The following is a 16,241-nucleotide window of genomic DNA, read 5'->3' on the forward strand; positions in this document are numbered from 1 at the left end:
CAAGGGACTGACAGATATCAAGATTTGCTGTACTTGATAAGACACGTCAAGCTAAGTAAAATCACTGTCATCCATGCATACAAGCCTGTCCTTCCAGGTGCTGGTACCACATAAAAAAAACACCCATGCTGGTGCCGTGTGAAAGATTATATAGCTAAAAGATTATAGGGTCTCTTGCACTGATTTGGTCAGGGGCTTATATTGCTACGGAGAGAACAGTAAGGGAAATGAACGGTGAGGACATCTGTATAACAGAAGGCATTGTTGGTGGTGAGAGCCAGGAGGGAGATCATTGACATTGGAGGAAGAGCATGGAAGAGGAGGAAAAACAGCACAACACACTAGAATTGAAAGGGTCCTGGGCAGAGAGAGCGTCGTCAGCACACACACACACATCATGATAATGCAACTAGATAGGAAAACACTGATCAAACAGACATGAGATGGATGAAACCGTAGAAGAGTGGGTGTAGGGCTACAGTTTTAATCGGAGATTCACATACCAGATATGGTCAAGGGCTTTTTTGGATGTCACCAAACTTCTGTTCTATCACCAAACTCTGAGGACAAGGGATATGCGAGACTACATGGCAGGTAGACTTTTGCTTTGCAAATCCTTACTTTTGCTTAGCAATCACAAGATCCTGGTTTCAATCCTGCTGCATGGGAACTTGGGTAAGCTTCAGGGCAGTCAAAGCCTTATGGGAAGAAGTTGGGTACATGAAAACAGTGTGGAAGCCCATTGAATGGATTACCCCCATAATTCAAACGATCAGCCTTGTCACGCGCTGCATCATTCCGATTTGGCCTCAGGAGTACATTAAGGGTACATATGTCTGTGGAATATTCATCCATATATGCAGTAACAGTAATTCAGTGAGCAGGCAGCTTAGTTGATCAGATAGTTCAATATTTATTGTAAAATTCGAGATCCATTTGAGAGAGGGGGAGGGGAGAGAAAGAAAGAAAGAAAGCATTAGAAGGCGGCGACAAGCTGACAGGATCGTTAGCGTGTTGGACAAACTATTTGGCGGCATTTCTTCGGGCTCTTTAGATTCTGAGTTCAAATTACGTGGAGGTCAACATTGCTTTTCATACGTCTGTGACCAATAAAATAAGGGCCAGTTGAGTACTGAGGTCGGGTAATCGGTTAACCCTCTCCACTGAAAATTGCTGGCCCTGTTTTAAAATTTGAAACAATTATTTATCAGAGATATTTAATTAGATGCTGATAGAGCCGAATGATTAACAATTTCACTTTCCAACCATGAGAAGGTCCAGGATTTGAACACCCTATACGGTTTCTCGGGCTTATAACGTAACTTCTGGTCGACCCAAGCATTGTGAATGAAACTGCGTTGACAGAAATTGCATAGAAGGAATGAATTGTACATGTGATTCAAAAGGCCAGCCTTCTATCTCTCTTACACACACACACACACACACACACACACTACTGTTCATACTAATTCCGGCTGAGGAATATTCAGCCACTTTCACGTCATCATCATTTATGTATTTATTTATAGATATGCGGCTATATATATATCATATACAAATTTATAGGTATGTGGCTATATATATATATATATATATGTGTGTGTGTGTGTATGTATGAATGTATGAGGCGTCTATACACATAGATATATATTTATGTATTTATAATGTGTACGTATGTATGAATATATATATGTATTTACGTGTGTACGTATGTATTTATATGTATTTATTGTTTTATGCTTGTTTAAAAAAAACCGACAAGAAGAGAAGAATAATCGATGTGTGCGTGTGTGCATACACGAACTCCCGGCCCTCGAGTCACTCTACTGCCGGTTATGAATAATTAATACATACATTGAAAATTGAAACCAGTAATCTTAGAAGGTTTTTGATCTTGCTTTTTGGGGGGATTTTTTTTCTTTCGGGCTCGTTTCCGATGGTAAGAATGGAAACATGAAACTCGGAGTAACGATAGTTAGCAAAGGTATCAGTTTCCAACACACACACATCATATCATATATACATGCTATATATACATATACGTGTGTATATATCGTAACTTACCTGATTTTACGACTGAGACGGCTTCTTCGGCGGACACCCAGTTCTGTTCGCGTTCCGGGTACGGGTGGAACGGTTCCATCGTGCCGGCATAGAAACCCCTAGTGATCGCCCAACTGGCTCTGCTAGCCCCACATACCCCATTTGATGCGATCTTCGGATGGTAGCGGCCCACAAGCCGGTTTAGAACTCTCAGAGTCGACATCACTTCAATACTTTTGCTGACGTACTTAAAAGAATTTGGCGAAGTTGTTTGAGGACAAAAAGTAGAAATAGATTTATGAATTATAATATGTACGTATTTTTATGTATTGCAAATGTGACCCGTCTGTTCTTTGTCCCGTAAGTGTTCCTTTATAAACGTGTCTTTAAAAAACCATTAAGGATCAACTGCCGGAATAGCTGGGACCCCTTAAACGCCGTGTATGGTGGTTCTTGTCTTCTTTGACTCCTCAGACAATGCCAAATCGCAAACTGCAGCACCAGAAGCAGCAGCAGAGGAACGGTTGGAGAGGGGGGTAGGGTGATAAGTGTTGCGGAGGAGGAGGAGGAGAAGAAGAAGAAGAAGCGCTTGGTGGAGATGTGGATGGTTGTGGAAAATACCAGTTACATAAAGAACAGAGAAAAGGAGGGGATGAGGAGCAAGAGTTAAAAGGGAGTCAAGAGGAGAGAGAGGGGGGGGAGAAAGAGAGATGGAATAAGGCAGAGAAAAAACAATGAATTATAAAGAGGGGAAATTTTTAGAGGAGCAGAGCTTAACATGTGAGTTGCGCAAGAGTAACAGTGGCAGAGGAGAAAGAGAAAGAGTAATCGAGTAAAGAAAAGATAGGGAGGGAGAGAGGGGAAGTGATCTGGTAGTGGTGGTATTGGAGTTGACAGAGCAGTAAGAGGGTGAGGAAGTATAGAAGGATGTGAGTGAGAAAGAGGTGTGACTCTTTAGAGGGAGGGAGTGCACGTAACAGTTGCACAAGAGTAGCGGGGAGGAGGAGAAAGAGCTATGAAAGTGAAAGAGGGAAGTTCTTTAGAAAAACAGAAGGCAGCGTAGGGGATGCACAAGAGTTGCAGGGGCAGGCGAGATGGAGAGAGAATGAAGAAATAGAAAGAGGGGAAGTCTTTAGATAAGCAGAACTTAGAGTGTGTTATGCAAGAGTAGCAGGGGCAGAGAAGAGAGAGAAAGAATAATGAATTAAAAAGAGGAAGTTTTAGAGAAGCAGAACTTAGCATGTGGGTTGCGCAAGAATAGTAGAAAGGATGAGGAGAAAGAGAGGAAAGAATGTGAATGAGAAAGTAGAGGGAGGCATTAGAGATGCAGCATTTAGAATGATGGTAGGAGGATGTGTTGGAGGTAGGAGAAAGAACATTATTACAAGACATAAAAATAATAAAAGGTGAAGCAATGGGTATGAAAGAAGGAATATGTAAAATAAGAGAGAGAGAGAGAGAAAGAGAAAGATAGAGGAGAAATCGGCAGAATGAATAATATATAGAGAGAGGGGAGGGAGAGGAGTTAGAAGGGAGGCAGTTGTATTGGCAGCAACAGCAATTAGAGAAGGAGGAGGAGGAGAAGTAACAACTAGAAGTTAAAAGAGAGGGGAGACTGCAGGATGAGGAAGTGGAAGAGGAAGAATTGGAAGTGCAGCAGAACTGTAGTTATGAAGGCGATGGTGAGGACACTAGCTGCAGCAGTAGAATGTTTGGGTGCAGCGGTACTGACTGCAGTAGGACGAAGGTGAGCGAAACAACGGCGGCAGCAGCAGACATCATCGGCTTTTGCCGCGTATTGTTTTGACATTGCAACATTAGGACTGGAGTAAGGGAGTTGGAGAGGAAAAGGGTTGGAGAAGAGAGCGATAGAGCAGATAAGAGAGAAGGAGAAGAGACACAGAGACAGAGAGACGAAAAGGATAGAAAAATACTAAAAGAAAGTGAGGTAAGAAGGGAGAAAAGAGAGAGAGTGAGAGAAAGAAAAAGAGAGACGAAGTGGATAGAAAAATAGTAAAAGAAAGAGGTGAGAGAGAGGAGAGGAAAGAAGGAAACTGGATATGAGATTGAGAGGGAGAGACGAAGTGGATAGAAAAATAGTAAAAAGGTAGACGGAGAGAGAGAGAGAAAGTAAATATCGAAAGTAGAGAAGTAAAAAGAGGTGGACAGAGTGAGAAGGGGAGGAGAGTAAACGGGAAGAATGAAAGTGGGGAAAGAGTAAATAGGAAAGGAAAGCTACGAGAGAGAGAGAGAGAGAAAGTGTAAATTGCTAGAGTAAGGGAGGGAGAGATAGAGAAAGATTGGTGGGAGTGAATGGAGAGAGAGAGAAAATGCAAAGACGAGGAAGAAAAAGTGAGGCAAAGAGATAAAAGAGAAGAGCGAGTATAATATTGAGAGAGAATTGTAGAATGCGAGAGGGAGGAAGCAGAAGGATTAATGAGATTGAGGAGGAGGAGGAGGAGGAGAAATAAATAGAAAAAGCGTATAGTGAGAGAGAGAGAAGGGGAAGGAAATAGAGATACAGAAACGAGGGGGGTAAGGGAGTGTGATACATATATTTACATACATCGATATACATATATAGATATATATATATATATATATATATATATATATATATATATATATATATATATATATATACACACACACACACATATATATACATATATAGATATACACACACACCCATATATATATAAGAGAGAGAGAGAGAGAGAGAGAGAGAGAGGGAAAGAAAAACAGCTTCAATGTCACCTTAATTTAACTTCAGACAAGAGAGGTCTTGAAAATATAACACACATTACGAATAGGGGTATGGAAACACGTGTGTTCAAGAGGGAGGGAAAAAACGAGGTACTTGTAATAATTCACTGAAAGCATAACGTTCACAAACGATTATTTAGCGTTTCACTCTTTCTGATTTTCGGACGATTCTGATAATGGTTACATAGTCGACGGAATTCTGGTTTGAGTACCCCATATAAACCCTCATAACTTTTTCTATTTTGGGGAAGTTTCAGAACTTTTCTTGCGAATTTGTGTTCTACACACGAGAATTTATGAGGTTATAAATTTTTTTTGTCATTTTTAACCCTTCCCCACCATAAATCCTAAAAGTTCCACTCCTTTTCGAAATTATTTTAAAATCAGAGTTTAAAATACGAACAGTCCGAATTTTATGCTTAAATCCCAGCAATGGACCACCCTTGGCTGCATCATCATTCCATTAAATGTGTTTCTGGGGAGAAAAATATTGATAAACATCGATACATATCAGAGTGATAAAGAAACGAAGAAGTGGTCATGAGATGAGCTAAAATAGCAGCTAAATCGTCCTTTTTTTATAAAATTTTTTTTTTTTTTTTGCATAATAGTATGAATTCTTGTATGTAGGACACAAATTCGCAAACATTTTCAGGAAATACCAAAAAATAAAAAAAGTTTTGAGCTGTTATATTAGGTGCTTAAACCAGAAATCTGCCAAATAATCTTAGCTGTCCACTTTCTCAATACTATTATCAAGGGATGAGTTTGAATGGGTTGCATGCAAACCAATTTGGGATCCACATTATTCGTGCGTGTTGATTTTAGATGGTTCTTTTGTTCTTGTGTTTTTCAACAAATCTTATTTTTAAGCCTGGTATTTATTTTATCAGTTTCTTTTACCAAACTGGTAAGTTATGGCAACATAAACAAACAAACATGCATTGCCAACCCATGTGGGGTAAGAAGCAGACAATGACACACACACACTCACACACGTGTATGCCTCTGTGTATGTGTGTGTGTGTGTGTCCGATGGGCTTAGTGAAGGCATGTGGCTTGGTGGTTAGGGCATTCTGCTCACAATCATAAGGTCATGAGTTCAGTTCCTGGCAATGCATTGTGTTCTTGAGCAAGACACTTTATTTCACATTGCTCCAGTCCACTCAGCTGGCAAAAATGAGTTTTATCTGTAATTCATAGAGCCAGCCATGTCAGTCACTGTGTCACAGTGAGCTCCCTGAGTACTAAGTTAAAAGTACTTGTGTCTGTGGAGTACTCAGCCACTTGCACATTAATTGTTCCTTTGATTGAATCAACTGGAACCCTTGTCCTCATAACCAACAGAGTGACAATTACGAATGGCTTCCACAAAGTTTCCTTGAACCAGATTTCCTCAATGGTCTTTAGTCGGCCTGCAGCTATAGTTAAAGACACTTGCCCAAGGTGCCATGCAGTGAGACTGAACCCAAAGCCATATGATTTCAAAGCAAGTTTTTTTAACCTAGCCATGCTTACACCTTGTTGCTTTCTACAGTGATGGCCAGTTTTTATTGTAGTCATTGTCTTTGGATGGTATTTTTGCACCAGTGACCATGGCTGACCACCAGTCTATGCAATACACACCCAGTTCTTCAGAATCTGCACCATTTCTGCATATGTCTGAGCTTGGGGAGTCCCAAACTGATAAATAACACCACCACCACCACCACCACCACCACCACCACCACCACCAGCCAAAGGAAATTGCTATCCTTTATCTTTTACTTGTTTCTGTCATTAAACTGTGGCCATGCTGTGGCACCTCCTAGAAGAACTTTTTGTTGAATGAATTGACCCCAGTACGTATCTTTCTTTTCTTAAATAGTCTGCTACATATTTGTTCAGTATCTTTTGCTGAACTGCTATGTTACAGGGAAATTAACATACCAATGCCAGTTGTCAAGTGACGGTTGGGGACAAACACAGACTCAAACAAACACAGATATGCTAATAGCTTAGAAGTGAAATTTAGGATTTCTTGGTTTTCTGTGAATCGATTTTGATAAAACTTTTCCCAGCTGGTTTGCACACTATGGTAACACCATCATTATGTTTTCATTATTCTGTGTAAAGTCCTTTCTGTTTTTACTTCAGATTCTTCAGTTTTGGGGTGAACCACACTCATAGCTGTTGAATGAAAATAGCCCATCTAGATATTTTTTTTCAGAAAATGAAGGTTAGTGATACATATTAAGCATGCATTGTGTATATATTTAACAGAAAACCATAATAATAATATAGCATTTATTGACATAATGAATTATTTAACCATTTCGACCGATAACTTCAAAAACCCTATTAGTCATGGAATCTGCTAATTTCTTAATAGTAGAAGGTTGGACTGTCTCTGCTGCCGCAGCTTTGATGGTCGCCCATAAGACATCTTTCAACGTAAATTGGTGTCCATTGGCATAAACATCTTGTTTAATGATAGACCAAAATTTTTTGATGGGGTTAAGATCTGGAGATGCTGGCGACCATACCATCAACCTTTCACCTTGTATGCCGTAAGACCCTGGTAATGTTTGGGTGATCCCAGCAGAGTGGAAAGTAGCATTGTCATGCATGAATATGAGATTCCTAAGAAGTGACAGCCGTATGTCATCTAGCCAGGGATCCAAGACCTCCTTCAGGAGATTGCAGTAGGTGGCTGCAGTTACTTTAACCCCTTCAAGCACCCTGACTGGGCCAACAAGTTTATTCCCAATAATACCAGCCTACAACATGACTTCTCCATCCTGTTGTTGATGTTGTAAGCATTGGTGACACTCATCTCCAAAATAGACCCAACATTTGAAGTAGTTGTATGCTGTCAACTTAACGTGACAGTCCCCTGAAGGGAATAATACTACTGTTGGTTAGACCTAGGAAGCTGCACCGCTTTCTAGGTCTAACCAACAGTAGTATTATTCCCTTCAGGGGACTGTCACGTTAAGTTGACAGCATACAACTACTTCATCGTATCACTACTGCATAAATCTCTCTGAGAGATTTAGAAATGTATTATTTCTAGACCCAACATTTTCCCAGCTGTTGAGGGTCGCCCTGGTTTTGTCAGTGAACAGAACACAACTCGTGTCTAACATCATGTACTTTCGGGCCCATTGAAGTCTCAAACACCTGTGACAGGGCGTTAAAGGAGGCAGTATCAGGGGTTCTCACATGGAAGCCATGGTCCCTTGGATGCAATTTCTGGTGGTTTTTCAGTACATGAGGAAGTCTGGAAGCAGTGAAAATGGCTTTGCTTGTTTGTTCGGGTTTCCCATGTAACTTGCAGCCAATATACCTTAAATCCTTAGGTGTCAAAATCTTGGAGGTCCCACAATCAGATCGTTTCTTCCTTGGCAAAGGCCCTTCAGGAATCATCTGACTGTGTCAATATGTTGACCTAACTTCTCCGCAATGACATGAAGAGAAGTGTCTTTAACACTTTCCTTGATGATGACAGACTTTTTCTCATTGTTAAAGCCTTTTTTATGTCCCATTGTTCTTAGAGGGGGGGATGCTATTAGCATGGGTCACCCCAAAAACTGAAGGATCTGAAATAAAAAAGAAAGGACATTACACAGAATAATGAAAACATAAGAACGGTGTTGCCATGGTGTGCAAACCAGCTGGGAAGACAGAAAACTGAGAAATCCTAAATTTCTCTCCTAACCATGGTTCTTGGTGTATATATATATATATATATATATATACATCACAAAACGGCAGCCTGCACCTTCCTCTCCATGCCAGCAGACACCTTTCAAATAGAATTTGCATATTCGTGTGGGCTGTCTCTTTCTATCCTTTTTGTAGTCAGGTTTGCTTCTTTCTTTGGCTGTTTCATCTTTTGTTTTAGTTTTAGTTTTTCCTGCTTTTAATTCTTCTTTCTTGGCCCTTTCACCTCCATGGTTTTTCGCCTTGATGGTGGTAGGGGCACTTTCACTTGGGCATTTACATGAGTAATAATGCATCCTTTCATGTTCATGTTGCTAAATTGTCAATGAAATGTAGGTGACTGACCGGATGGATTCTTAGGACTTTTAAAACAAGAGATCAGGAAACCATGATGGTGCTCTGGAAGACACTTGTTCTAAGCCACTTTGACTATTGCTCTCAGCTATGGTCATCAACCAGTGTCAAATTAATCTCAGAACTTGAGGCAATCCAACGAAGCTACACGAAGAAGATAGCCTCTATGCAGCATATAAGCTATTGGGAAAGACTCAAGAGATTAAGACTCTATTCCTTAGAGTGTAGACGAGAAAGATATGCCATAATATACATCTGGAAGATCCTCAAAGGAATTGTCCCAAAGTTTGGCATCGAAAGTTACAAAAATAAAAGAACTGGATGCCATTGCATAGTGCCAAGGACTCCAAATTTGCCATCAAGATGTAGGACAAGATACTGCAATAGCCTGGGCTTCAGAGGTCCACAGCTCTTCAATATCCTCCCGAAGGACCTGAGAGACCTGCATGCAGTGGATGTAGGTGTCTTCAAGATGAGGCTGGACCTCTTCCTGTCAGGTGTCCCAGATGAACTAACTTCACGGCAGGAGGTGCAGATGAGAGCAGCTGCATCAAACTCTCTCATGCACCAAATGTCAATTCCTAAAGTAAAATTCGTGAAGTAAAATTGTGTAGAAACACCAAATGGTGGTGCCCCAGCATGGCCACAGCTCATGAGCTGAAACTAGATAAAATGAAAGATAAAAAAATGAAAAAATATGAAAGAGGGTTTGAAACTGCAATTTTAAGATGTTTATTCACTTGACCGGTTTCACTTTTTTAGAAAAAGATTGTCAAAAGTAAAATGTAAAGCTTTGTATGAGCTTTGGTAGTGTTAAGGATTGGTTGTCACAAAAGGATTAAAATACAGTTAGACAGTCTTTGATAATATTAATAAGAGAATGTTGAAAGCAGTTTACAAGAGAGTATTCAACAAAAAGTGTTCGGTAGTATATATATATATATATATATATATATATATATATATACACACAGAAGGAGATATATAAACTGTTTTAAACATTTTCTTATTATGACATTGTAGGTTAGGTGTGAGAGGCCAGATCAAACTGGTTTGAACATAAGACAGGTAGAATATTTGGGCCTGAAAGGTTGAAAGGCAAAGTCAACGGAAGTAGAATGTGAACTCAGAATGTAAAGCTGTAAGAATTGCCACAAGGCACCCTGTCCATCTTGCTCATAATTCTGCCAGCTCACTGCTACCCTCAGTAAGCTGTTTAATATCAAAAGACTGAAGAATAAAAATGATCACATCACATGAATTACTTTATGCCAACAATTGTGCCATTGTCCCCCATTCAAATGAAGACACCCAAGTATAAGTACAACACCAACTTTTATAATCCATACTAATTTATGAGCAGGAACTTCAAATCCCCATAGCCACAAGACTAGTCTACTGGCACTGTGCACAGGTTAGTGCCTTGCACAGTACAGGATTAATAAACTTACATCATTAAAGCAATTTACAGAATGGCTTAAGAACCAAAGGTTCCAGAAAATCAATGTTGCATCTCATCATTATCATCATCATCATTTAATGTCCCTTTCCATGCTAGAATGGGTTAGACAGTTTGACAGGAACTCGAAAGCTGGAGACCTGCACTAGGCCCCTGTCAGTTTTGGCTTGCTTTCTAGAGCTGAATGTCTTTCCTAACACCAAATACTCCATATAATGTACTGGATGTCTTTTACGTGTCACTGGCACAGGGGCATTTAATGTATCATAGGCACAGGTGGCTTTTAAATGTCACTGGTACAAGTGCTTCTAATGTGTCACCAACACGGGTGTCTGTTACATGTCACCAGCTCTGGTGCCTTTGTGTGTCACGGGCATGGGTGTCTTTTGCAAATCACCGGCACAGGTGCCTCCCAAGTGCCACTGGCACAGGTGCCTTTCACATGGCCACAACTACGATTTCACTTAGCTTGACATGTCTTGTCAAGCACATTAATTCACCAGAAGCTTTGGTCACTTCTAATCACCTCCGTCAGACTCATTTACTTCATATCTCACGTCTTCCTGAGTTTATCTTTTCCACAGGTTCCCTCCACAATTAGAGTTTGGCACTTCTTTATGCAACTGTCCTTGTAAAGAACTGCTGATCTCTATCTGCACTTGCAAATTAATTTAATGGCCTTTCCATCAATAACAGCAAGACAAAGTTGTGCTACTAAACATCTGGGGCCAACCTGCTGCCACACTAACCTTTGTTATCAACATTGCCCTGTTGTTCTCTTAACTTCATAAATACTTTGAATGTTATGCCTCAAACAGAACGTCAATGGACAATGGCATGTCAATACATGCCACAGAGATTACACTGGGTGGAAAGTTAACTCAACTCAGTTTTCTACAAAAACATGTCTGCAACAATAAAGATTTCTGTCTGTCGCACACTCTTTCTCTCTCTCTCTTACACTCACAAACACACACACACACACACAGTTGCTTGGTCTCACAGAAACAACACGTATACACTTATCTCACCTGGATACACATGTAATGTATAAATAGCCATAGGTACATATCTTTTATCCTTTATCTTGTTTCAGACATTAGACTGTGACCATGCTGGGGCACCATCTTGAAGAATTTCAGTTGAACTAATCGACCCAGTACTTATCTTCTTTGTTCAAGCCTGGTACTTCTTCTATTGATCTCTTTTGCTGAACCACTAAGTTACAGACACACACATACACCAACACCAGTTGTCAAGGAGTGGGGGGGGGCAAACACAGGCACAAACACACACACACACACACACATATACAATATATATATAGTTATACATATATGTATAGGCTTTTTTCAGTTTCTATCTACCAAATCCTCTCACAAGGCTTTGGTTGGCCCAAGGCTATAGTAGAAGACACTTGCCCAAGGTGTTGCACAGTGGGACTGAACCCAGAAACATGTGGCAGGAAAGCAAGCTTCTTACCACACAGCCATTCAATATCTATTTATTTATCTATGTATCTATCTGTCTATTTATCTATACATACATACATACATACATACATACATACATACACACACACATACACACACACATATGATAGGCTTCTTTCAGTTTCCCTCTACCAAATTCACTCACAATGCTTTGGTCAGCTATAGTAGATGACACTTGCCCAAAATGTCACACAGTGCAACTGAACTTAAAACCATGTGGCTTGGAAGCAAACTTCTTACCACATGGTCATACCTGCACCTATACATATAAGTATTTTCACAGCAGTCATCATCATCATCATCATCATCATCATCATCATCATCATCATCATCATCACCACCATCATCATCATTGTCATCATTATCATCATCAATATTTAATGTCTCTTTTCCATGCTGGCATGGGTTAGACAGCTTGACAACAACTGGCATGGCCGGGGGCCACACTAGGTTCCATACTCTGCTTTGGCATGGTTTCTACAGTTGGATGCCCTTCCTGATGCCAACCACCTTACAGAGGGGACTGAGTGCTTTTTACTATGTGGCCCCATCACCAGATATAAAAACAGGTGGGGATGGTGGGGTTAGGAAGAGGGGACGGAGAACTGTTCATTCAGACTTTAAGAGAAGTTCTCTTCATCATCATCATTTAATGTCCGTTGTCCATCCTGGCATGGGTTGAACGGTGTGACCAGAGCTGGCCAGCTTAATGGGTGGTTGCACAAGACCTCAGTCTGATTTGGCTTAATTTCTAAGGCTGGAAGCCCTTCCTAATGTCAACCACTCCACAGAGTGCATTGGGAGCTTTTACATGGCACCACACAGGCACTTTTATGTGGCACCACACAGGCACTTATATATGGCACTGCCACAAGTTCTTTACACCACTAAAAGAATTGATCTTAACACTTCTGCAGCAGAGTATGGATCTTCTGGAGTATGGCCAGGCCCCAGGTATCTCAGTCCTTTATCATCTCCCCTGAAAGGTTCAGCTGAATATTATTTCTTGGTCTTTGTTTTCCTTTAATGGCATGGAGAGGGGAAGCTGGTGTGCATGGTCGACTGCTGGTCTTCCATAAACAACCTTGCCCGGAATTGTGCCTTGGAGGGGAGCTTTCTAGGGGCAATCCCATAGTTAGTCATGACCGAAGGGGGTCTCTGCATGTATGTATGTATGTATGCATGCATGTATGTATGTATGTATGTATGTATGTATGTATGTATTTATGTATGTATGTATGTATGCATGCATGTATATGTCAGGTCACTCCTAGAGTTACTAGTAGCATGCAGCCCAATACAATTTGTATATTTGAACCATTTGTGACTAACTCAACACATCAACCAAATCTTGATTAGGAAAGTGGGGTTTGTTGGGCACCCTGCAGGACAGAAAACAAAACTTGTCAAAGGATGGATGAACTCAGTAGAGTTGACAGTCATCCAACAGCTGGGAGTGAGAAACCTGTAGTCTTTGTCAAGACATCTCTCTACAAGCAAAACATTCTGAAATAACATGCACCTCATCACGAAGCCAGAGATCTTACTCTTCCTTGTTTCTGGAATTCTTCGCTTTGCAGGTGAAAGTCTTAGCCGTGTTGTGCAAACTTTTATTCTTTAAATCCAGCATGGGCATTGCTGACAGCCATTGTCTTTAACATTTAGAATAAGATAATTTGTCTGTGATGGTCATAATTGTCTACGAGTTGATAGCTAGCATGTATGTATGTATGGAGTGGCCAAGTGGTCAGGATGAAAGATAATCAAATCCCTAAGCAATTTCTGTATAATGAGTTAGCTCAGGGTAAAAGACAAAAACATGAACCAAAGTTAAGATATGAGGACTGCATCAAGAATACACTTGAGATGGTCGAAATCTCAGAAAATAGATGGGAAAATCTTGCTCTAGGTCATTCATTGTGGAGGAAAGCAGTGCATCATGAGGGAAGGGAATTGAAACAAAGCGGTATCAAACATGAACAGCTCAAGAGAGATGTTTGTAAGAGTTTAATGTGAATTCACTTGAGTATGTTAGCACACAGTCCAGTCTAACATATAACAAGTGTGGGTGTGTCTGTCTTAGTAAAGCAGGCCTTAGAAGTTACCAGAGAAGTTACCCAAGCAAGAAACTTGTTAACTATACATTATACAGAATCTCTACTCGCTGGGAGTGCAGAAAAGAATGTGCATCAGAAAGCAAACCGATGAAGGGTCGTTCTTTATGTTACTTGTCTTGTTTTCCATTTGTTTCTCTCGTTCTTCACAAAAAAAGTTTGTCGTCATATTTCATGTTGTTTATGTTTTGTGACGTCCTTCCTGATGCCCTTATATGCATATATATATATATATATATATATATATATATATGTATGTATGTATATGTGTGTGTGTGTGTGTGTGTGTGTATATGTGTATCAGTATGTACATATATGTACATATGCCTATATATATATATTATTTATGTTATAATATGATTGAACGTCATGCATTCATTTCCAAGCATATATATATATATATATATATATATATATATATATATCAGCCATAGAGACCAAGCCAAACCAAACTGGAGCCTGGTCCAGCTCTCCAGCATACCAGTTCCAGTCAAACCATCCAACCCATACCAGCATGGACAACAGACACAAAAGGATGATGATGATGATGATGCATATAAGTGTGAGTATGTGATGTGATGTGTGTGTGTGTGTGTGTGTGCACAAGACAACCTCCTTCTAACAACAGACTAAACATGTGAATGGGGTAAGGTTCTAGACAGACAGAAGGTTGTTCAGTAGTTGAATAGTAGCTGTATATAGAGCCATAAAAACTAAGAGAACTGCCTGGAGGAAAGAATGGAAGAAAGACTGGGGCAAAGAACAATATCAAGTAGCTGGAAGATAAGCCAGACATCTGATATACTTAGCAAAGGGTGAAGTTTGATAATAAGTGGACAGGTATCAGTTAATCCAGGTTGCCAAATAGTAAGTCAGTGTGAATTAAAATGTTGTTTGGGGAAAATGTGTTTGGGTTTATAATGGAATACATTTGGTCATTGAAACCTGAAAAAAGACATAGAAATGCATTGTAGCCACCAGTGGATAACACCATCCAATAGTTTGATTAATACCATGATATATATATATGCATATACATATGTATACATCCATACATGCACATATGCATATATATATATATATATATATATATATATATATATATATATATATATATATATATATATATATATATATATATATATATATATATATATATACATATATATATATATAGGGGTCAGCCACACTTAAGTGGCAATATACTACACTTTATCGTGCAGTTACTGTTAATACTTCATATATATATATATATATATATATATATATATATATATATATATATATATACATGGGAGAAAGAGAGCCTGCCGTATGTCGACCCAACAGAGGGACCAGCTATCCGAGTTGACAGTACCAGGGTAGATAAAGCAATTAAGAGTATGAAGACAGGGAAAGCCCCCGGCCCATCAGGAATCACTGCAGAGATGCTCAAAATATCTGGCAGTGTTGGCTACAGCCTAGTCACCCGTATTACGAACCAGGTGATACACGAAGGAGTCATACCCAATGACTGGTGTAGCAGCACCATAGTAAACTGCTACAAAGGTAAAGGTGATGCTTTAGACACTAATAATTACAGAGGCATCAAGCTGTTAGATCAGGTTATGAAAGTTACGGAGAGGGTCATAGCCCAACTAATTAGGGAGCAAATCAATTTAGATGAGATGCAGTTTGGGTTCGTGCCAGGTAAAAGCACCACTGATGCCATATTTCTAGTGAGACAGCTGCAGGAGAAATATCTAGCCAATGATAAACCTCTGTACCTGGCCTTCGTTGACATGGAGAAAGCCTTTGACAGGATCCTCCGATCCCTTATCTCGTGGTCAATGAGGAAACTTGGGATAGAAGAATGGTTAGTGAGAGCTGTGCGAGCCATGTACAGAGATGCTGTCAGTAAGGTGAAGGTTGGAAATGAGTACAGTAATGAATTCCGGGTAGAGGTAGGGGTCCACCAAGGTTCCGTCCTCATCTCCCCTCCTATTTATCATAGTCCTCCAGGTGATCACAGAGAAATTCAAGACAGGTTGCCCCTGGGAGCTCCTCTATGCTGATGACCTTGCACTAATTGTGCAGTCACTATCAGAACTAGAGGAGAAATTTAAGGTGTGGAAGCAAGGACTAGAATCAAAGGGCCTTAGAGTCAACCTAGCAAAAGCCAAAATCCTAATAAGTAGGAAGGTAGATAAAACACAAACCCCTTCAGGTAGATGGCCCTGCTCAGTATGCAGTAAAAGAGTAGGTAGTAACTCTATAAGATGTACCCGGTGCAAGCTATGGACACATAAGAGGTGCAGCAATATCAAA

The 16,241-nt window shown here is 40.0% G+C and overlaps 1 protein-coding gene and 1 long non-coding RNA gene across 3 annotated transcripts in view; one reads left to right on the forward strand and one right to left on the reverse strand.

Moving 5' to 3' along the window:
- Positions 1 to 2,537, reverse strand: part of LOC106872324 (succinyl-CoA:acetate/propanoyl-CoA:succinate CoA transferase) — a 67,299-nt gene extending 64,762 nt beyond the window's left edge. Inside the window, exon 1 of the mRNA XM_014919270.3 lies at positions 2,065 to 2,537. Within this exon, the coding sequence (XP_014774756.1) occupies positions 2,065 to 2,266 (202 nt within the window). The 5' untranslated portion in view covers positions 2,267 to 2,537. The remainder of the gene's footprint in view (positions 1 to 2,064) is intronic.
- Positions 2,538 to 3,658: 1,121 nt separating this feature from the next.
- The window catches only part of LOC149130500 (uncharacterized), an 84,385-nt gene continuing 71,802 nt past the window's right edge, over positions 3,659 to 16,241 (forward strand). For both annotated transcript variants that reach the window (XR_016238798.1, XR_016238797.1), the window contains exon 1: positions 3,659 to 3,991. This is a non-coding gene — a long non-coding RNA (uncharacterized LOC149130500). The remainder of the gene's footprint in view (positions 3,992 to 16,241) is intronic.

The sequence above is a fragment of the Octopus bimaculoides genome, chromosome 28, assembly GCF_046866305.1.
Source record: "Octopus bimaculoides isolate indiv1 chromosome 28, ASM4686630v1, whole genome shotgun sequence".
Taxonomy (NCBI): domain Eukaryota; kingdom Metazoa; phylum Mollusca; class Cephalopoda; order Octopoda; family Octopodidae; genus Octopus; species Octopus bimaculoides.